General features: G+C 44.1%; 2 protein-coding genes across 10 annotated transcripts in view; one reads left to right on the forward strand and one right to left on the reverse strand.

The window, feature by feature from the left end:
• SUMF1 (sulfatase modifying factor 1) overlaps positions 1-22,243 on the reverse strand; it is a 278,602-nt gene that overhangs the window by 179,194 nt on the left and 77,165 nt on the right. Inside the window, exon 9 of one of the 8 annotated variants that reach the window (XM_019723725.3) lies at positions 12,477-12,735. The exons of 6 other annotated variants lie outside the window; for them this stretch is intronic. In XM_019723725.3, the coding sequence (XP_019579284.3) occupies positions 12,706-12,735 (30 nt within the window). In that variant the 3' untranslated portion in view covers positions 12,477-12,705. Of the gene's footprint in view, positions 1-12,476; positions 12,736-13,729; positions 14,008-22,243 lie in introns of those variants that run through there. One more of the 8 variants, XM_088798102.1, reaches the window with a different exon arrangement.
• LOC109443418 (histone-lysine N-methyltransferase SETMAR-like) lies at positions 4,866-16,320 on the forward strand. 2 transcript variants are annotated; one of them, XM_074312231.2, is made up of 3 exons: positions 4,866-5,267; positions 5,744-5,992; positions 14,798-16,320. In XM_074312231.2, the coding sequence occupies exons 2-3, from the start codon at positions 5,876-5,878 to the stop codon at positions 15,599-15,601; spliced, it is 921 nt and encodes a 306-aa protein (XP_074168332.2). In that variant the 5' UTR covers positions 4,866-5,267; positions 5,744-5,875; the 3' UTR covers positions 15,602-16,320. The 2 variants fall into 2 exon arrangements, 1 of the variants encoding a protein (XP_074168332.2); XR_012489544.2 differs by lacking the exon at positions 4,866-5,267 and having other exon boundaries at positions 5,615-5,992; positions 14,736-14,935.

The following is a 22,243-nucleotide window of genomic DNA, read 5'->3' on the forward strand; positions in this document are numbered from 1 at the left end:
TGTAGTGTTCAGTGATACTGTCTACAAATGTGCTGTCCAACACAGTAGCCACTACCTATATATGGCTATTTAAATCAAACTAATTAATGTTACAAATTCAGTTCTTCAATCACACTACCCACATTCCAAGTAATGAACAGTCACATGTGGCCGGTGGCTAGTGTATCAAACAGAATACAGAACTTTTTCACCATCGTTGAAATGTCGGGACATTGCCAGAGAAGGTAGTAAGTGCTCAGTGTTCATTTGATCTGTCTGTCATTTCCTCTTCAGCAATTCCCCTCAGGTTCTGGCTCAAGGCGTCTCCTTCTCGGGAAGGAAAGGAATATGATAAAATGTGTATGTGTCTGCCACTTTTCTCATGCCCAGAAACATTGGAGTTCTAAAAGAACAGTGTGGTTTGGAGAAAGTAATGTTGACACAAGAGGGAGAACGTGTCAGGATGGGGTGTCAGGCACTGCACTCAGACGCTGGGAAGGTCTCTCTGGACCATCGAGGGGGGGCAGTCTCCACAGCCATTACTCCTCAGTTCATGCCTAAACGCCCACCTACTCACAGAAATGGCGCTGGCTTTAACACACGAACACTTGCAGAGATCATGAAAAAGAAAAGGGCTTTTTCCTCTGTATTTCATACCAAATTTTTCCTGGTTGAAATATCTAAAAATAAATATGTATCATCAATTTTTTTCCTGATACATTAGCCAAGGTTAGTCTTGAGCACTTGAGAAGAATTCTTCACATTAGTCTTTCAGTTGCTTTGGTTCCATCTCCAAATACCAGAATCAGAGCTAGAGTGAAAATGCTGATAGGGGTCTAGACAGTTGCAGGAAAGTAGAATTAAAAGAAGCTGAAATTTAATGTGATCCCTAAGAATTCTGGTCTCAGATGATACTTGGGAGTATCTAGTGAAATAACCCTGTAGACCCTTGCAGATATGGGCTTAAAGATTCTGGGGAGCGTCCTCTGAAACAAGACATTTGTGGTACTAAACTTCAAAGGATATACATCTTTGCTTTCAAAACTTCAAGTAGCAGAGGTCGGCCCATGTGTCACATTACAAATGAGAAGGAATGTCTTGGACTTTTTAAAAGTCATGATGTGCTGCTCATAGGTGGTATCCTTCTAGGTAATATGCAAAGCTTCTTTCCCAAGTCAAAATGAAAATGTGTGAAAAGCTGTGCCTTTCAAGGTCAACTTGCAAACAGAGCAAGTCTGTTCTCATAGCCTTGGTAATAGTATTTGAATACACCTGGTAATAAATTTGATCATCTGTCTTTGATGAGTGAAATTAATTTCTTGCTGGTGACATTTCAGGTTAAATAAGTACATAATTTTCTTCTTTCACTTCTTCACCTATTATCAACAATCCTCATTTGATCGCATGCCATTATGAATTGCTATTCTATAATCATCCATTCTGGATATTCACAACTAAAGTACTTACACTAATTGTTCTGATTGAGGTTATATCTGATGTTTTTGTTGTCCTATCAATAAGGAAATTTATGGATTTCATTAAACCACAGTGCAATGGTAAAAAAATAGGATAAGATGCAAGTTTTCTATTCTGCTGAAAACATATGTTTACTAGCAGACTAAGCACAAAAATATAAACTACTGTCTTTTGGAAAGTATAAAGAACACAGGATCATAATTTTGTAAAATATGACTTCAAGTCATTTTAATCAACTGCCATAATTTTTCTTATTGCAAAATGATCCACATACCACACTTTGACATAAAATCTCAGCTACTAAAAAGCCATTTTTTTCCAATTTACTTTCTATTTTGCTACCTTTTTATAATATTGGGCATATATGAGAAATATAACTATTATCTTTGCTACTATATTATCCCTTCCACTAGACAGAAGTTTCATATTTTTTACTGCTTTTTGATATAAATTTTTATTCATATTGTTTTGGGTAAGCATTCTTTTTTTTTTTTTAAGATTTTATTGGGGAAGGGGAACAGGACTTTATTGGGGAACAGTGTGTACTTCCAGGGCTTTTTCCAAGTCAAGTTGTTGTCCTTTCAGTCTTAGTTGTGGAGGGCGCAGCTCAGCTCCAGGTCCAGTTGCCGTTGTTAGTTGCAGGGGGCACAGCCCACCATCCCTTGCAGGAGTCAAGGAATCATATCGGCAACCTTGTGGTTGAGAGCCCACTGGTCCATGTGGGAATCGAACCAGCAGCCTTCGGCATTAGGAGCACAGAGCTCCAACCACCTGAGCCACCGGCCGGCCCCAGATAAGCATTCTTTAGCAAAGACACATCAGAAAGGTAAAGTGTTCAAAAAACCTTACCAACTTTAAAAAATATATATAACCTATCAACTTGTAAAATGAACACAAATTCATAGACGTCAACTCTGTACAGTAGCTTGTTATCCAGCCCACACTTTCTAATAATAATAATGGTACTAATAATTTCATCATTTTCACTGGTCAAAATTCTTTGACTAACGAACAGAAACCACACTGACTTAATCTAAACCCAAAGGAAGAATTTGTTATAAGAATAGAAATATGTCATGCGAATCAGAAAGGGCTTGGAACCAGAAACGGACAGGTGGCAGGAACTAAGAAGTCCTCTCCCCTTGTCACTGTCTGGCTCATTTTTGTCTTGGAAGACTGACTTTTCTCTGCTTCTCCATCAATGTACCCAAAAAAAGCTACCTGTCAGCTCCCAAGTTATACACGCAGTTTAACTGTTCTTTGGTCTCAGCTACTCATCAAGAGAATCTGATTGGCCTAGCTTGAATCAGGTGTGCATCCAGAGTCAAAAACGTGGGCCAAGGCTTAGGGGGTTGTGAAATACAAACATGACTGGCCAGTGAGCCTATCCCATATGATGGGCTGGCACGTTCTCAGAAGGGATAGAGTCAACGAATTCGGCAGAAACCCTAAAAAGTATCAACCACTATACATTGTTCTCTTCAAAATGATTTCATCACACAATCTTGTTTGATGAAAAAATCCAGTGCTTATACTAGGCCTACTTCATATCTAGTAGTGATTGTTATTATTGGAAAGCTAAGATGTTCCAAACTACTCTATTCATGCTGTCATTAACACCACCAAATACATAACTTCTGCTGACTTTAGACATTTCATCACTGGCTATAAATTATATTCCAGATTAAGCTCAGATAATGCTAGCAAGACTTTGATGAAAGAATGGCTTCTGAATATAAAATCATGCCAAGTTCATTTAAAATTCTGTCAAAAAAAGGCAGAAGATAAACATCTCAATTTAAGGCCATTCTTGTTAAAAGCAAACAAACAAACGAAAAAGGGCAAGGTCATATAGTCATACTCCACAATTTAGCCAAAGACAATTGAACCTATAGAATGTTAGAGTTTTACTACATTGCATTATTTTTTCTCTTTAATTTTTTTCTTTATTATTGATCAGATTAGGTTCTCTTCTGCCAGTGAAAAAGCTAAAAGAAATTTGAGTAATGATATAATATTCAGACGATGTTTATTTATAGCAGTCAATCTGGGCAACTCATTCATGTCCAGGTATACATTTTTGTCACCATGTAGATATAATGGTTTTCAGAACAATTTCGAGATTCCAGGCTCCTGGTCCATGAAGAACACTGTCCCGAGAAAATAAGATCGGTTCTTAGGCCTGGAAAAGATGAAAAACTGACTGCCTGAAAGTCTACAGACTGGCTACAGCAGGCTGCAAACATCCTCTCATTATTTTAACCTCAAACTATATAAATACTTTTGGATCCTCGACAGCAAGATAAAACCAAATTAAACTGAAGGGCTGACATGAACTGAAAACTTTATTCTGGAAGCACCATCACTAACAGCTTCAGAAAATAAAATGAAATCGAATGGATTGTTCAAAGCATTTTTCCAAAGGGCAGACAATACTACCAAGAAAGACTCAAAGAATGAAAACAGCATAATAATTTACAAGCACCGGTTCTCCTCACTGCTCCTATAGTCTTTCTTCATCCACTCTCATGGATCTTAGTAACTTCTGGGTGGATACAGCTATTTGTTTGCTGGCCTGGAAGCTCCCCTCGGGTACCACGTCCTCTTCATGGGTTCCTTCCCCAAACTGGTTAACAGCACCGTGCATGCAATCAATGTTCAAGAGCTTGTCTTAAAATGCAAGAACAGTATGTTCTTTTGCTATTTACAAAATTCCTTCATTGTTGACAATGTTTGAAAATGAAATAAACCTGGTCTCCAGCCAATCTGAAATTGCTCTTTCCTAGACACACCTTTCTCTTTATCCCTTCACTCCAGCTGTTCCTTCGGAGCGCCCTTTCCTAATCTTGCTAAATCCTATCCACTCATCAAGGCCTATGGCAAACAGCCCTTTTCCCACGAAGCTTTCCCTGATTTCCCCAACTAGAAATAATCTTGCCCTCTATGAAGTTCCACAGCACTTTCCCTAACCGTCCCTTACATCCTTTAATTATATACAGCCAATTGCATTACACAAACGACTAATTCTTAAGAGCAAGTGTGCAGCCGTATCTCATGGGGTTGAACACAGAGCCCAACGAAATAGGTAGGATCCTCAAGGGCCTTAGGACCAGGATATAGAAGGTGGACTCTGAGATAAACGTGGAGCAAATCCAGGATTTTAAACAGTGGTAACAATCGGAAGTGCGTCCTCACAAGAGGGCTGTAGAAGCAGCAGGAAGGGTATTTGGGGGTGTGGGGACTGTCAGGCTTGAACAAAAACTACTTCAATCGCTTAGGCAAAAAAAAAAAAAAAAAACAAGAGCCTGAGAGTAAGTGAGAAGAAATGGAAAACATTATGAAAGTGGAATCAACAAGATTTGGCGGGAAGTTCTTAGTTCTGGTCTGAGAGCAGGGATGCGAGCAAACGCTTTGCCAGCTCTGGGATCATCGCCAAATTACTGTCCCAGTTTATTCTAAAGGAGAAAAGGCAGATTTGCAGAATAAGTCGACTCGGGTCGTTCGGAGCTTGAGGTGCTTACGACACAGGAGGCCGCACCGTCCAACAATTGGTTGGTTATCGGAGTCCGGGCCGCAAGCTGAGCACCGAACACGGTGTGACCGCACTTGGAGCTGCGGTCCCCGAGGAGCCCGGAGGACGGGAGGGAAGGTCTGGGGCGGACACCCGAGTGACACCCCCCACACTGCAGGGAAACTGAGGCAGAAGGAAGCAAGGGCTCTCTGCACACTCGGGGACCGAGGGGCACCCAGGACACGGCCGGCACAAGCCACGAGGAGAGAAACTTCCAGAAGGACCAGGGGGAAGAGCTTTGGTAAGTCAGACAGTATTCCACTGGACTCAGCAATTTCGGGGACGCGGGAACGTTGGCGGGAGGGGTTTTAGGGCGGCGAGGGCCCCTCGGGAAGACACCTGCCAGGGAGGGGGCGCCCCACAAGCCATTCTGCCGCCTGAGCGAACCCCGCCGCGTCACCCAACCTCCTCGGAAGCTCCAGATCTTCAGAAGCCCGGGCGCATTTCCCCGTCAGGTGCGCGCCCCCCTCACCCGCACCCCCAGCTTCGAAGCCCTCAGAAACCTGCACGAATGACCTCGCCTCTGAAGCCCTGCCTGAGGCTCACAGAAAAAATTCAATCACTTCATCTTGCGTTCCCAAAGCTTTGTCCATACCTTACAAGGTTTTGCATTGTTTGTTGTGCATTTGGCTCGAAACAAGGGGCGAGCCCGACCAAAAAGTTAAGGAAAGCTTGAGGGTCCAGGGAGGAGACGCGCTCACAGGCCACTTGTGACAGGAAAGGAAAAAACTGCATCTCCCATGAGGCAGTGGGGCCAAGGGACCACGACTCCCAGCAACCTCTGCGAGGCTCAACCTCGTCTAGGCGGCAGGCGCTTCGTGACCGGACGAAGTAGCTTTGCGGGATGGGATGGCAGCTTCTGAAGAGGACCCTGAAGCCCCCACGGAGGAGCTGGATATCGCCTGCGGCCTGGAGAACTTGCCTGTGAGCGTGTGGCCCCCGGGGGCGGGGCCAGAGCCCTTCCAGGTACGGGGCAGGGCTCGGACTCCGAGACAGCGGTGCGCCTGAGCGCTCGCCCTCCAGTATGGGGCGGGGCTTGAAGGCCACGAGCGCTGCGCGCGCAGCCACGGAGGCGGGGTTGGCGCTTTCCAGGTGGGGGCGGGGCTAGATGGCCGCGAGAGCTGTGCGCGCCCCCCTCCCACGTGGTCGTACTTCTGTGGGTGACTTACACTGCAGGTGGTCTCCAAACGTCTCCACCTCTTTGCTTACCCCATCGCACAGCTATTCGCGGGCGGGAATAGCTCTTAAAAGCACAGATTTGGGTCTTTTTCTATTAACCCTCCATAACGACCTTAACAAGAGTGTTCCTCTTTTCTGCCCATAGTCAGGCAGTTCCCTGAAAGGCAAAACTAAAAGTTTGGTGAGGTCCCTTGGAAAGAGTCCTGAGAACCTGGCTTTTTGCCCTTGTTCTGTCCCCAGAACTCACTGGGAGATACGGGGCAAATCATCTACCTCTCTGGGCTCAGGTGTCTCGTATGTAAGGTAAGGTATGGATGGGGCTTATTAAGGGATCTCAGCCAAGTGTCAAGGTTGAAAGCTTGGCCCCTAGAATCCGACTTAGCTGTGTCTCCCTGATGCTGTGAGATCTTGGGCAAATAGAAACCAGCCTCAGCTAAGCCTTAGGGCCCTCCCGTGTACAATTACAGTAATAGTGCCTCTCTGCCGGGTTGCGTTGAGAATTACAAGTACATACAGTTCCTGGCTTGCTGAAAACTCAATAAACATGCACTACTAGTACTACCTCAACGCCCTTTCTTCTCTACCTTTCTCACTCCTCGGACCTTGACCCGCATGCTGCCTAAGGAATAATGACCAGAAAAAGAAAAAAAACAATGTTGCAGTGGAAAGAGCACTGGACTTGCAGGTGGGGGACACAGGTTGAAGTCCTAGCCATCTTAGCTATTTCTCAGAGCCTGAGTTTCTTCATCCGCAAAATGAAAATAATTAAAACTTTACGCCCTTGTCACGTCCATTGCAATCGAACCCTGTCTGTCCATCCTGCTTCCTACGGTTGTTTGAGGATCAAATAAGACAGTAGACTCAATAGCAATTTTCAAAGAGTAGAGCAGGATGTTGAGTCAGAAATGGTTATTTTTCCTCAAACTACCCTCGACAGTTTATGGTTAATGACACAGTTGGCATATTAAATAAACACTGATTCCTAAAAGCTTATTCAAAGCCAAACACTGCTGAATATCTGGTCAAAAACACTGATACGTATTTTTTTTTATTCAACAAATAACTGAGTGCCTATAATGTGCCAGGCACCATGTTAAGATGGGCATATAAGATAAAATGGTGACAACACAATTCCTGCCCTTGACCTTAGGCAGATAGAAAGCACTTGATTGCTATAAAAAAAAGGGGGGGGGGGGAGTAAGCTTTGTGACTGATCCTGATACCCACCGTTGATGGGCATAAATGAAAATCAGGACAGACTCCATCTCACAGTGTTCTAGCTGCCTGGCTACATGCACAGCTCTGGGCAGAGTTAAGAGTTAGAGAAAGAAGACAAGATCCCTTCCTTGGGGAGTGTCGTGCGGGAGACCCTGCTCACTGCGCCATTTGTCGTGCGGGAGACCCTGCTCGCTGCGCCATTTGTCGTGCGGGAGACCCTGCTCGCTGCGCCATTTGTCGTGCGGGAGACCCTGCTCGCTGCGCCATTTGTCGTGCAGGGAGGCCTGCGGGGTCTCTGCTCCTGCTCCCCATACAAGAACGCAGGATATGGTGAGGCCAAAAAGGAACACCCACGGAGCCATAGGTAGGGGAGTCATACCACTATATTCTCTCTGGCGGCACTATACTCTCACTGGAGGCTGGATTCACACTGTCCGCAAACCGTCATCCGCGCTTGCCAGCCCAGCCGCCATCTTCTTGCTAGGCCCCATTCTTCCTCCTCTTCTCCTTCTGCTAGCATAGCCACAGCAGTTATATTAGTGGCCAATGGCTCACTGGTTACAGCTGACGGCCAATTAGCCACAGCTGATGGCCATGCAATCACAGTTGGCCATTTACTACCTGAGCCAACACCTTTCTATGTGAGGCCGAGAGCCTGGAAACTACTTTCTGGGGCTCTGCCCCCACAGGGAGTTTATAGTCTTACCAAGAAGATAAAAGTTGCTTGAAACATTTAAATGACAAGCCTGAAAGTGCCTTCAGCTAATTTGCTTCCATATATTAATGGAGCACAAAAAGCAGTCTTATAAAGTCAAAAAACAGCTCGCTTGCCCCAAACCGTGCCTTCACAGGCATGTGCACACATAAGAATTAAGGCAAGAAAAATTCAAGTGAAAAACACCTTTGTGTCTAGTTAACTTTGGGGTACTCCGTGAAAAGGCAAGAACACTCAGATGCCCGGATTGAAAGCACGCATATCATAATGCCATTGGTGATGAAACCTAAGTAGGAAAACACACACTGATTTTCTTGAACTAAGAGTTGGATCTAGCCATTTTTCAGGTTTCTGAAACCAGCTTCAAACATCCTTTTTAAGATCTCAACTTTGCCTTGAAAAGAATTATCTGGCTCACAGTCTCCTAATAGCTGCTTGGAGCAAAAGCAAACTCATGGGGCTAGAGGCCAAGTACAAAGATTCTTGTAGCTGGTGTTTCAAAACAACCAAAAAAGGAATGAAGATTTTCATAGCACTTCCTTAAAATTCAGAATCAAGGCCTGGGTTTTAAGCCCAGAAGATTGTGAGATGTCATACATACTTAAGTTTCTGGGGCTTCTACAGAATGTAATTCAGAAAAGTCAGACCTCCCATCAAAATTTATCAAGAACTGCAATCAAGCAATCAAAAAATATTTCCTGAGTCACCTGCTCTGTCCTAGGTCAATGGATAGGAATCTGACCCCTCGCCCTGCCACACCCCAAACTGCATGACCACGCCTGTCCTTGAGACATGTAGTTGTTGAAAAGACAAGACCCATGCACTTAGTACAACTAGAGAGCCCCCAGTCTATGCCATTACATCCCAAAGTGCATGCATTATGTGCAGGTCTAGTTCAGAGAAGAGAGATTGTGTATGACAGTAGCCAAGGAGGTGTATTTATAGCATGCTGTCCCCCTACCCCCATTTTGGCTTCTCGGGTGACCATGGTTTAGTAAAACATTTTCTCTAAGGTTTCTATCAAAAAACTTGAAATCTCTACCCATTTTTTCAAGTCTCTGGTTTCTGGTGCGTCCTGTGCACTGAGCATTTTACATTCATTCCCAACTCTTGCATGGTCTATTTTGCACTTCACTACATTGCCAGGAAAATGTAAAGCTTATGTTAGCACAATACAAAAAAAAAAAAGATAAAAATCCCATCATCCTTACCTCTTTTGTGTTTTTCTGAGTGGTTCTTCCTAAGTCCCAGCAAATGCATGTAATCGGCAGTAAAACAGTATTTGTGGATGAACGAAAGAAGTCTGCTGGGGCAGCTCTTGGTTTTTCCCCCATCAAGTAATGAAGAACGGGAGAATAACTTGGTTTCCTACACTTAATTTTGGTTTGAATGTGTTTGAACCTGAGAAGTTTAACTCCAAAACCTGGGGTGTTTTTTAACACCCGATTAGATAACCTGCATAGTTCATATCGAACACATACGTCCCAGCCACTAGAGTAAGCTTTCACATGGACTCATTTTTCTCCTTCACAGCAATCTGTGAGAAAGAAAGGAAATATTTAGTGAGATTAAGTGATATGCCAGAAATATATGGCGTCTTACATATACAATCTAGAAATAATATCTAGAAGAATGTAATGAAGCTTCTATTTGAGAATTATAAAGTGCCTGGCACTGACTAGTGTTATGTTATTTAAATTTCATGAGAACCTATCCAGATGTAGATATTGTGCCCATTTCACAGTTGTTAACCCAAAGCTTAGCCAGTCACTTGCCCTAAGTCACACGCTAGGAAGAGCCTGCTTCTGTATGTGTCTCCTGTAGGACGTTCCGTGTTCTGCATTAACACGGTCTCCACTGCTTGCACAGGGTTCCAGGCCACATCACACTTTCCCTGTCTGGCCACCTCGCACCACTCTAGTCTCACCTCCCAATTCGAGACCTCACTGCTTATTAGCCATTTATGTCTTTCTCTAAATTATCCAGCCATTTCCTGGAACCATTCTCAGCTTCCAGCCTGTGTAGATTAATCAAGACTCATTTGTTTGCAAGAAACACAAATACGTATAACACAAACTAACTAGGGCAAAAAAGGGAAGGAATTTTCTCACATAACAGCCAAGTTCAAGAGTGGTAACCAGGCATATCTGGACCCAAGCACCCCAGCAGTGTCATCTGAATTTCTTGCTACCACCTTCCTTCTTTGCACCCCGTCTCCCCTTTCCTGTGGTTGGCTACACACGTCTTATGTGTGTGGTAGAACTTGGCATGCCAGGTGAACACGCTACAGTTGCATGACCCCAGTGGAAAAAGAGTGCGTCTTCCCTAATGGTTTCAGCAGAAGTCTCAGAATTGTATTTCATTGAACCGCCTGAGGTCCTGTGCCCGTCTGTGAACCAAACACTGTTGAAAAACATGAATAATGCTCTAATTAGCCGGGTATAGGTCCCTGCCCAATCTGGACCCCCTCCAAACCACTGAGACAAGAAGTGTTCCCCTGAGAGGAGTTGGGGTGCTACTATCAGAAGAACAGGAATGGATGCTGGATAAATAAAAACATGTCTTCTATGGTTGCATCCCCCAACCTTTGCTCTCTCCTTGGCTTAGCAGAAGCACAGAAACCCTTAGGGTACCACCCTTTTGGATCAGTTTGGCCCTGGGCTTCGTACCAGGAAATAGGGTACAGACTATGGAAAGAATGTTACAAGTGGGAAGTATTTAAGCTCCTGTCAGATGACTCCCAATTTGTAACACATTTAACGTTAGTTTTCAGATATTCACAATTGGACAGTTCACATGGCATATAAATATTTGAGTAGAACAGGTCAATGACATCAGATTATTTCTGAAAATAATAAATAACTTCAATATATAGTTCGATACCTGAAAGGATGGATAATTATATAATCATGTTAAATTAGACCACAGTTTTCAAGGGTATACTTTAGAATAGCCATTTTTCTAAGTCAGGTGAAATGCATTTCTGGAATGGTATTTTACCAACCATTTTTGGAGGAGAAACTGGAAACATGGAGGTAATATGATTTGTGATGGTTATTGGTTTCAGGGTCAATGATTACATCATACATCGGGGGAAAAAATACTCTCTTTAAAGGGGAAGTTTATCCAGAAGTTTCTGTTATCCTTTGGAAGATATCTGCAGTTCATTTGTAATAAGCTACCATTTGTAATCTGAGTCTCTAAAGATCGTAGATTGTGCATCCAGTTTAAATTGCATTTAAAAAAAAAAAAAAAAATGTGATTTGGAGAATCACTAGAGTCTCCAAAATCTTTTTAAATCTATAAGTAAAACTAAGCAAAAGTATTTTCGAAGCCTGTCCACATGCAAATAAGTTCAGCAAGGAATGATACGCTCTCCTGGTTAGACAGCTGCAGTAAGTCAGGCTTGATTTTAAAAGGAGTGATTTATATAATACATTAGCACTATGTGCTAATGCCTTTAAGAACAAATCATTTTAAAAGAATTGTTCATGAAAAGTTTAAGAGAGAAAAGTCTTCATTTTACAAGTACTTCTGAAAATGTCTACTAACCACTTACATTTCCATGTTGACTCTTTTAAAAGCCGGAAGTAGATTCTGTGTACACCAGCAGTCACTGAATTTGACTGATGGGTCCTCTTTTTCTAAGCCATCCGTCATCCCTTTAGGGATCTCTGCTAAGCTAAAGCTGTAAGAAATGACACAGCCCAGAGAAGCGAGTTCCGTGTCCACCCCCAGTCACATTTTAAGCAGAGTGTAGGCCTGCTCTGCAGGTGCCCCCACTCATCCCCATCTCTCAGAAGATGTCACTCCTTCCCACCAGCTCGGCATTTTTTCAAGTGCAGGGTTTTGCATCTAATTGCGTAGGTCCACGGAGGTCCTTATGCTGTTCAGTACCTTTAGTAAAGCGTGGCCTGGAGACACCATATTAATGGAGGGTTGACTGAAAGATACCGCAGTTCCCCCCTTATCCTTGGAGGGTACATTCAGAGACCCCGATGGATGCCTAAAACCACAGATATTACCAAGGCCTAAATATACTGCTTTTTCCTCTACATATATACACACCTATGATAAAGTTTAATTTATAAATTAGGCACAGTAAGAGATGAACAACAAGAGAATACAACAATTAAAATAATGCACTGTAATGAAAGTTCTGTGAATGTGGTCTCACCCCCCACAAAAATATCTGATAACCACTTTGATAATGGAGAAGGCTACTAAGTGACTAAGGTAAACAGCGGGAACACACTAGACAAGGGATGAGTCACAGCCCAGGTGGGACAGAGCGGAGTGGCGCAAGATTTCATCACGCTGCTCAGAAAGGCATGCAACTTGAAACTTACAAAATGTTTATTTCTCGAATTTTCCATTTAATATTTTCAGACTATGGCTGACCCCAGGTAACTGAACCTGTAGAAAGCAAAACTCCAGAGGGGGAGGGGGCGATACCAGGAGGTTCGAACATTCCTCTAGATACTCAGATCCAGCCCTGAATGACAGGCAGCGCAGCTTGTCCCTTGCAGGACTGCTCTTCCGACTGCAGTGGCAGCAGGTCCACAGGTCAGAGTGAAAAACTGCCATGAGACTCTTCCTGGAAAAGAATGGTTTAGATGGACACTTTGGTGAAAGTCCTCTCCAGTCTCCATATTGGAAACAGGCAGTGCTGCTTCTGAGCAGGGTGGTTGCTCCTTATGGACAGTGGAAGCCACACGTCCAATCACATGTCCCTCTTGGAAATGGCTGCTCTCAGGCCGACGGGTGTCCAGGTTCCTTCTGCTCACTGTGTGTGTCTCAGCTCGCGCAGCCAGCTTGCTCTTGTTTTAGCCTCCGCCTCACTTTTCTTACCTATTGTTCATTTATCTACTTCTTCGTAGGCCTTATTAAACCCTTTTTGGAACCGAGCAGGTATGATATTATGATATATAATAAGAATATATTTGGTCTTTGTCCTCGTTTCTGGCACAGAGCTCCTGAAAGTCTCACAATTTTCTAAGTCTGATGAGAACCATAAAGGTGACTTTTGTTGTGCACCTAAGTGTGGGGGCTGGTTGCCAGTAGAGGCAACAAGTGATTGGAGAGTTGGAACTTTCAGTCCCCTGCACACACACGAACTCCGCCCCCCAAACTCCAGGGACAGGAGAGGCGCTAGAGGTTGAATCAGTCACCAATGGCCAATGCTTTAATCAATCCTGACTGTGTAATGGAACCTCCACACAAACCCAAGAGGACGGAGTTTGGAGAGCTTCCAGGTTGGTGGACATGTGGAGGTGCTGGGAGACCCACGCACCTGGGGACCTGGGGAGGGCATCGCTTCCTTCTGGCTGTTCCTGAGTTACATCCTTTTATGATAAATCGGCGATCTAGTGAGTAAAACGTTTCTCTGAGTTCTGTGAGCCACTCGAGCCAATTAACTGAAGCCAAGGAGGGGGTCTTGGGATCCTCTGATGTCTAGCCAGTCTGTCAGAAGCACAGGTGACAACCTAGACTATCAACTGGCTCCTGAAGTGGGGGGTGGGCGGTCTTACAGGACTGAACCTTTAAACTGTGGAGTGTGATGTCACCTGGTAGAGTGTCAGAATTGAGTTGAATTGTAGGACACCCAGCATTGCTTGTTGGAGGGGTCGGGAAACCTCCCTCTCCCCGCCCCCAGTGAAACTGGGTCCAAGAACAGTAACAGTGGTTATAAATGCATGATTTAGGTTCCATGTAAGCGAGAATTATTCTATTCATAAAGAAATATGCTGGGCTCATGAGAGATACGTAATCTGTAGGGTTTGAAAATACGCTTCTTTATGCCAGTGAGGAAATAGCCAGAGATCCAGGCTTCACACAGAGGTTTTAGACGTAGGACTTTCTTCTTTTCCTGTAACATTTTATAAATGTAAAATTTTGAGAAACTTTTTCATATTATCCCTTTCTCATTAAGTAACAATGGAATTTCTTTACATGCATACATCTACAATAAATTTAAATATCTGTTAATATCTGTGTAACAAATATGATTTTTAGAATTCCATCTGCAATTTCTTAGCCAAATGCCTGTTTTTAACATTGTGAAGATTCAAATAGAACTATAAATAATGTCTTGTTAAAACAGAATATTTAAGAATTTAGATAATCTTCAAATTAAAAACAAATTATTTCAAAAAAATCAATGGAAGACTCTCTCCCAAAGGCCATTTTTCATTGATTTATCATTTATGAGTTTCTTAAAGGATCTGAAGTGACTCACAATAAATAATACATACATGCATTTGTATTATCAGATAAATGTAAAAAGATCAAAAGCCAAGGACAAAACACTTAACAGCATTCAGAAACTAAATTCAGCACTGATTTTCCTGACATCCAAAACTAAAAGGGAAACAAAAGGGATCACAAAGCTTTAAATTCCTGACAGGAGGAGGGAAAAAAAGCATATATATATGCGATTGTTATCCCTATACCTAAAGTGAAACCACAGAATTTTAAATCTTAAAATTAATGCCTATTATTTTAATTAGATGTCTTCACACTATTTTTATTGTTCTGTCAGTTTTGTCTTATTTTTACATACTCGTATATTGAAATAACAAGTGTCTCTGCCAGAAGCTGCAGGAAACCTCTCTGAACTAGGCGCCAAGCCAGCCCACTTACCGTACCTGTCCCCGCAGTACACCCCGAGCCACGTGGCGGGGCCCGGAGCGGACGCAGACCCGGCTCAGATCACCTTTCCCGGATGCACCTGTCGCAGCGCCCCCTGCCGCCCGGGTCCTTGCTCCTGCCTGCGGCACGAGGACAGCTACGATGACCGCGCACGCCTCAGGCACATGGCGTCGGGAGCGCAGTGCGCCCAGCCCGTGTTCGAATGCAACGTGTTGTGCCAGTGCCCTGACCGCTGCAGGAACAGGGTGGTCCAGCGGGGCCTGCAGTTCCGTCTCCAGGTGTTCAAGACGGAGCAGAAGGGCTGGGGCCTGCGGGCCTTGGAGTGCATCCCAAAAGGACGGTTCGTCTGCGAATATGCTGGCGAGGTCTTAGGAGGCTCTGAAGTCCGGAGAAGAATTCAGTCACAAACGATCCACGATTCAAATTACATCATAGCCGTAAGGGAACACGTGTGGAACGGGCGGGTCATAGAAACGTTTGTGGACCCTGCGCACATAGGCAACGTCGGAAGGTTCCTGAACCATTCTTGTGAGCCCAACCTGCTGATGGTTCCGGTCCGAACTGACTCCATGGTGCCGAGGTTGGCCCTTTTCGCAGCCAGAGACATCTTGCCATTAGAAGAACTCTCTTATGACTATTCAGGAAGATTCCTTAATCGAAAGGACCGTGAAGACCAAGCCAGGCTAGATGACGGGACACTAAGGAAACCTTGTTATTGTGGTGCCCAGGCGTGTGCTGCGTTCCTGCCTTACGATGGTTCTCTGTACTGCCCCCCAGAAAAGCCAGGCCTCAGTGAGGAAGGGAAAGTGTAGAAGGAACACTGGCCTCTCTAGGTAGGACAGTGAGCAGGCAGCGAGCGCGTGTAGCTCGGCCCTTTCTGGGTTCCCCTCAAGGGAAGTCTCTGCACTGGGTGAGCAGCGTGCCCCGCACCATAGGGGCCAGTGGTCGTCTTAGCTCTGCCTCTGCCTCTGCCTGGCTGGGAAGTTTAACCCAGGAATGTGGCAGAGAGTACAGGTTGTCCAGAGGTCTCCTTCCTCCACTCCTATAATGGAATTCCCAGTTTTTAGCTGGATACATGGTTGTCCAGCTGAAAACTGAGCACTTTTCCTAGTTAGGTGGGGCTGACCACGTTCTCGCTAATGCGATATCAGCAAAAATGGTGTGTCCTTAAATGGAGACATCCTGCCCTTACCCCCTCCTTCCTGTCGGCTGGAATGTATACACGATGGCTGGAGCTGGAGCATCCACTCTAGACCCCAAGATGACCTTGGAAAAGGAACGCACACGCAGCAAATCAACGAACTGACAGGAGTCTCGGAGCCGGCTACCGTGGAACACTCTACAACACCTCTGGACTTTTAGGTGAGAAATAGTCTCTCCCTCATTTGTGCCACTGTAATTTTGAGTTTTCTAGCTCTAGCATCAAACCTTTTCACAATGACTTCAAGGGAACCCTGGCGGCTGCACAGCCAAGCCCTGCTTTCCAGTTTGACCAGTAATAAAGCTGATAGCTTGGTTTCTGTCTGTCTGACGCCTGCGTCCTATTTCTCATTTGTTTCTAAACATGATTCAAGGAAAAGGGCATGGATTGATTATCACCTGCTAAAACCCTCATTACCAGCAACAGTGAAAAATATAACCAGCACAGTGACTTCCAGGTATATAACCAAGAGTCCTAAAAGAAAACAAATAGTAAAATTTTCACTGTGCACTTGGCTGTACTCCAGAGCTTGTGAAGTTAGGCTTCTAAACTTCAAACAGCCTCGTTTCTTCATGTACCGTGTTTCCCCGAACATAAGACCCAGCCGGACCATTAGCTCTAATGCATCTTTTGGAGCAAAAATTATAAGACCCGGTCTTATTTTACTATAATATAAGTCCGGGTCTTATATAATATAATATAATATAATATAATATAATATAATATAATATAATATAATATAATACCAGGTCTTATATTAATTTTTGCTCCAAAAGATGCATTAGAGCTCATGGTCCAGCTAGGTCTTATTTTCGGGGAAACACGGTATTTAAAACATGGAAATAAACCTGTCAACACCACTAAGGGGAATGGGAGTTTTACGAGTATAATTCCAATGAAATTTCTGGAGGGGCAAACATCTCAAACTCCCTTTTGCAAGCAAGGATGTTGCAAAAACAAGTTACTTACGGAGGTTTATTAGGCATTTTGAAAGCTAAAATAATTATTTGGGCCCTGTACTGTAGTATTATTTAATAAATTAATATCTTCACTAGTACATTGAAACCCTACCACCAGGAGGCCCTGTACTTTCAAAGTTATCATATATCATCAGGACCCAAATGATACAGAACACTCCACCCAGGCTGATATGGCAAGTATGGCTGTACACATTAAATGAGTAAAATGTACGGCATGTGAATTATATCTCAATAAAGTTGTTAATAAGAATTTACAGTTTGCTTGTTTATATAACGTTATCAGGAATGGTTCCATGTGACTGGGAGATACTAAAGTGGTCACAAAATGCCCCAAACGAAGAATGAGTAAAGTCTTAAACAGAACACACTTTTCTTCCAAACTAAACGTTTCTCCCGACCTACCTTCCTCTGGAATTTCGACTTCTCCAAAGCGGTAAGGCAGCTTATACCCCTCATTGAAAATGGCCTTTCTCCTCTTCACAATCTGTTCTAGTAACCGAGCTACTTCAGAAGCACAAAGGAAATGGTCAGAGGGAAACGATGGGCTCCCTGATTCCGCAGATCCGCTCCCCCCTCCCCTCCCCCTCCTTCAGCCTTTACTGAACGTCACAGTCTGTGGATCAGACACAGGACAATCTCCAGGTCGGAGGCCTGGCCCTGGGCAGTCTCGTCCATGGTGGTGCCCCTGACAGAGACAGAACTACTGAACAGAGACCCTTGGGAGTTTCTGTCTTCACGCACAAGGTTATTCTTAAATAACACAGACCTGTAAATCAGATTCCTAGTCGAAGACTCTTCACTCCAAGTCTTATATTTTATTGCCGTGCTGTTAAAGACTGTTGACACTTCTACTTTTGAGAGCGAACATCAAAATGAATATATAGCTTTTCTTCACTTTTTTTTTCCATTATGATACCAGATAAAAAGGTGGGTTTTTTTTTAATTTCGAAAAATTAAGGCTACAAGCAAAGTAGAGTTGTTGGCACCTGTCATTTGAAATGGTTTAAAGTGTAACAAGCATGCATTAGATATTCCTTACTGGACAGAGATCAAATGCATTCACTTTTTTAAAAATTTCCTTTAAAAAGACTCTATTTCTTTACCGATACATCTAAACTTTTGTGGCTAGACACCTAGGGCACCTGCTACAAAGCAGCAAGGGTGAGAGCAAATGCTATTAACTTTTTTAAAACTAAGAAATTCACTGGACTTCGCCAATTGCAGTTTCAGCACTTTCATTTATAAAGAGTACCACTGTGAGGACATGCAAGGCAATAAGCAAGAATGTATCCCTTAGCACGAAGCCGACTTGATTACAAGTGTTGCAGACATTATGGACGGGAAAGTTCCAAAGCCCCACGCTCATAATGCAAAGTCCACAGGGCCCAACAAAGAAGCCCAGGCCATGGGTAACCAGAGGCCACACCCCACAGAGAAGCTGCCGGCCGGCTGACTGAGGCCTCAGGCCCAACATGTCAAAGCTCGGAGTATTTAGCCAACACCTGTGCTACATGCCAGCTACTGCTCAGGTGTCTCAGTACTTCCGTCAGCTTTCTACTCCTTAGCTTATGCGGCTGCTTTCACCGTTGGGTTCACTTCACCGAGGGCCAGTCACAGAATTTCAGAGTGAACGGGTCCTTAAAGGTTGTGCAATGAGGGGTTGACAACAGGTCTGTGTCACCGGAGGCGCACACGTTTGTCTTGCCTTCTTCCCAGCTGGGTTTGTCACTCCAGAAGGGAGTGAAGAAATAGAGCCACAGAAGCAGCACCTCCTTCCAGGAACGGCCACCGGGCAACACGCTGGTCACCCCCAGGACCAACTGTGCTGTCCCGTCTCCAGGCATGACTGTCCTGACAACCCTCTCCTCCTTTCCCTTCAGGACAGCTCAGGGCATTCAAGCCCTCATTTTACAGAGAATGCAACTCAAGCTCCCAAGGGGCTGGGGGTCCCCAGTGCTCAGGGGATGAGAACGGGGACTTGGAAAAGTATCTAATGCTGGGCCTCACTTGAGCCTTACTCACTCAGTCTTCTGGGGGGAGGGCTGAGGACAGAGCACTTCTGACAATCTCCCCCAAGTATTTCTATCACGACAAGCCAGGCAGGGCCCAGGAGCCAGCTCTGAGGACATCAGATGGCGAAGGGAGATGGGGGAGAGGAAGCTGGTGCCAGATAACACGTAAACTTCCTGACCTTCAATGATGTTTTTAACTTTCAGGGAAGAGTATGTGAGGTCAGAAGCAACCCAAACAAAGCCATACATAGGAAGGGTCAGAATTATTACCTCAAAAAGGGGCTGCAGGTCTCCAAACCACAGGGAGAAAAATAACATGGTCATGACAGGCAGTTAAGAGGTCACTGTGGGCTGTGGGCAGGGGCGGGAGTGGAAACAATTTACTCCCAAAGACTGATTTCGTTACCAGTGAATTACTTTTGCAGACTTGAGTCATTTGCAAGCAAGATTGGGCCCATTAGCACGTCTCAGGGTTGTACTTCAGCCACAGAGGGCTGGGAATGTTCTAGTGCTGAGTCCAGATGACGCCCTGAGTTTGATTTCATTCACCTCCGCTGAGAACTATTCCTGAATCTGACAGAATTTCCCCTATGCTGAGATACCTTGGTGGTTCTCAGATTCGTTTTACGATGAAAAAAAAAACACTGAAAAGCTGCAGATCGGGCCTGAGAATGTAAATGGTACAGCCGTTCTGGAGGGCCATCAATGTCCTCACAAATTAAGATAACCATATGCTTTGACACAGGAGTTAGGCTCCTGGGAACTTCTGATGCAGAAATGTCTGCACAAACCGACAAAGATGTACCATGTTTCCCCGAAAGTAAGACCTAGCTGGACAATCAGCTCTCATGTGTCTTTTGGTGCAAACATTAATATAAGACCCAGTCTTATTGTATTATAATATAAGACCACATCTTATATAATATGATATGATGATATGATACGATACGATACATACGATATGATGTAAGATTGGGTCTTATATTAATGTTTGCTCCAAAAGATGCATTAGAGCTGATTGCCCGGCTAGCTCTTATTTTCGGGGAAACACGGTACATAGGTACAACTAGGTTTACTGGAACATTGTTTAACAATAAAAACTGAAAATAACCTGGTGGTTACTCCTCTTGATGTTGTCCCATAGGTTCCGCAGGCTACCTTCACTTTCCGATCTTCTTTCTTTTTGCCGCTCAGTTTGGGTGAGCGCTACTGACCTGTCTTAGAGATCGCGGCTCCTTCTTTTGCTTCATCTACTCTGCTGTTACAACCTTCTGAGGCATTCTTCAGTTCAGTTACTGTATTCTTCAGCTCTGTCTTCTGTTTGATGCATTCTTTTATTTTCTACGTCTTTGTTGAAGTCCTCACTGTGTTCAGTTCCTCCCAAGTTCAGTGAGCCTCTTTATGACAATTACTTTGAACTTTTTATCAGGTAAATTATGCATCTGTTTCATTAGGTATTTTTCTAAGGTTTTATCCTGTTCTTTCGTTTGAAACATATTCCTCTCTTTCCTCATTTTGCTTGCCTCTGTTTCTATTAGGTGACACAGTACCTCTCACAGTCTTGTAGGGGTGCCCTCGTGTAGGAACAAGCTTGTTGTTCAACTCTGCCCTACCTCTTGGTTGTCCCTCCATCTTTTGTTATTGTCTACGCAGCCTGATTTATTCTCAATAGGTCCCAGTTGATGCTGTGCCAAGCCCTGCCAGTGCCCCAAAGGGAGGGACCTCAGTGAGCCCCTAGTTTCAGGCTGATTGAAAGCTAGACCCTCAGGCAGCAGCTTTTAAAGTATGCAAATATAGGGGCAGCCGGATGGCTCAGTGACCCAGTTGGTTAGAGTGCGAGCTCTCAACAGCAAGGTTGCCGTTCAATTCCCGCATGGGATGGTGGGCTGTGCCCCTGCAACTAGAGATTGAAAATGGCGACTGGATTTGGAGCTGAGCTGCGCCCTCCACAACTAGATTGAAGGACAACGACTTGGAGCTGATGGGCCTGGAGAAACACACTATTGCCCAATAAAATGTTTAAAATAAAGTATGCAAGTACTATATACACACACACACACACACACACACACACACACACAGTCCTGTGGGACCACAATCATAAATCCCACTGGTCTCCAGACCAGGCGATCTAGAGGTGTCTCCTGGACCACAGCTGCAAACCTGAGGGCTCCAGATAAGTGTATAGGCTCCTTGCTGGAAGGTACCAGCAAGCTGCCGTGAGGATAAGGGACAGCCAGCTGTAGTGGGGCCACTGGGAAGTGCTGTGACTTTGAATGCCCCTCGGTTGTAGTAGGGTAGCTAATTCAGCTATTGAAAAAGAGTTAGACCTACATAGTACTGTCATGAGGTGTACAAAATATATTAAATGAAGAGTATTTATAGTATGATTCCATTTTGCTTTATACAAAGCAAATGTAAATTGTATATATTGTATATGGTTTCTTTGTGTGTGTATGTACATATTTATACATAATCTGTATTCAATATATATCAATACACACATGTATAATATGTTTGTAAATGCATAGAAAAGAAGTCTGGGAAGATACAACTAACACTTGCTAGTAGTTACCTGCTGGCAAAGATTTGGGAGAATGCCAGACCTCACAGAATAAAGGGCTGCTAAGAATACTTGCATATATTTTAGAGTTTCTAGCTTTGCCTTATGCATTTTATTGTTCTTACAATTTAGAAAATAATGAAGGTTTTTCTAATAACACTTGATGGTTATTAATAAGAATTATTAACGAAGGCAGTAGAAACTCAGAAGATAATCAGTGTAAAAATTCCAGAGCCTTTCCTCCCATCTGCAGATCACATTCTCCATTTGCATCTTTAAAAAGGCAGAGACCAGAACTGGAAGGTTCTCCAACTCTACGTACTATTCATACAAAACAATGTGGCCACTAGAGGGGGAACGTCACACACAAAAGCGTTTTGAGTTGCCACTTCACAGAAAAACCGTTCCCACGTGTGGAGCCACAAGGCTAATGCCGAGAGACCGTCCAGAAGAGCGAAGAGCCCACAGCAGTAACCAATGTGCTCCAGCGTCTGGCTGGCCTAATATGTCCCGAAGCAAAGGCTTTCATTAAGAAATATAAAATGACAAATGTGAACGTGGTTTCCACACTCGTGTGGTTTATTTCCCCCCCACCAAACTATTTACAGACATCCTGGAACAGAAGCAAACGCCGAGCTGGAACTCTCTTTGCAAACAGTGTCAGCTCTGAGCCGAGCGAGCAGCAGGGCAGGGAGTAG

Source organism: Rhinolophus sinicus, chromosome 5, assembly GCF_057876585.1.
Source record: "Rhinolophus sinicus isolate RSI-liver-muscle chromosome 5, RSI-T2T, whole genome shotgun sequence".
Classification (NCBI taxonomy): Eukaryota; Metazoa; Chordata; class Mammalia; order Chiroptera; family Rhinolophidae; genus Rhinolophus; species Rhinolophus sinicus.

What these genes read in the sequence shown, in the direction of transcription:
- LOC109443418 (XM_074312231.2), top strand. Translation starts at nt 5,876, where the DNA reads ATGGCAGCTTCTGAAGAGGACCCTGAAGCCCCCACGGAGGAGCTGGAT. An exon ending in CGGGGCCAGAGCCCTTCCAG is followed by an intron (nt 5,993 to 14,797) that starts GTACGGGGCAGG and finishes CTGTCCCCGCAG; the next exon opens with TACACCCCGAGCCACGTGGC.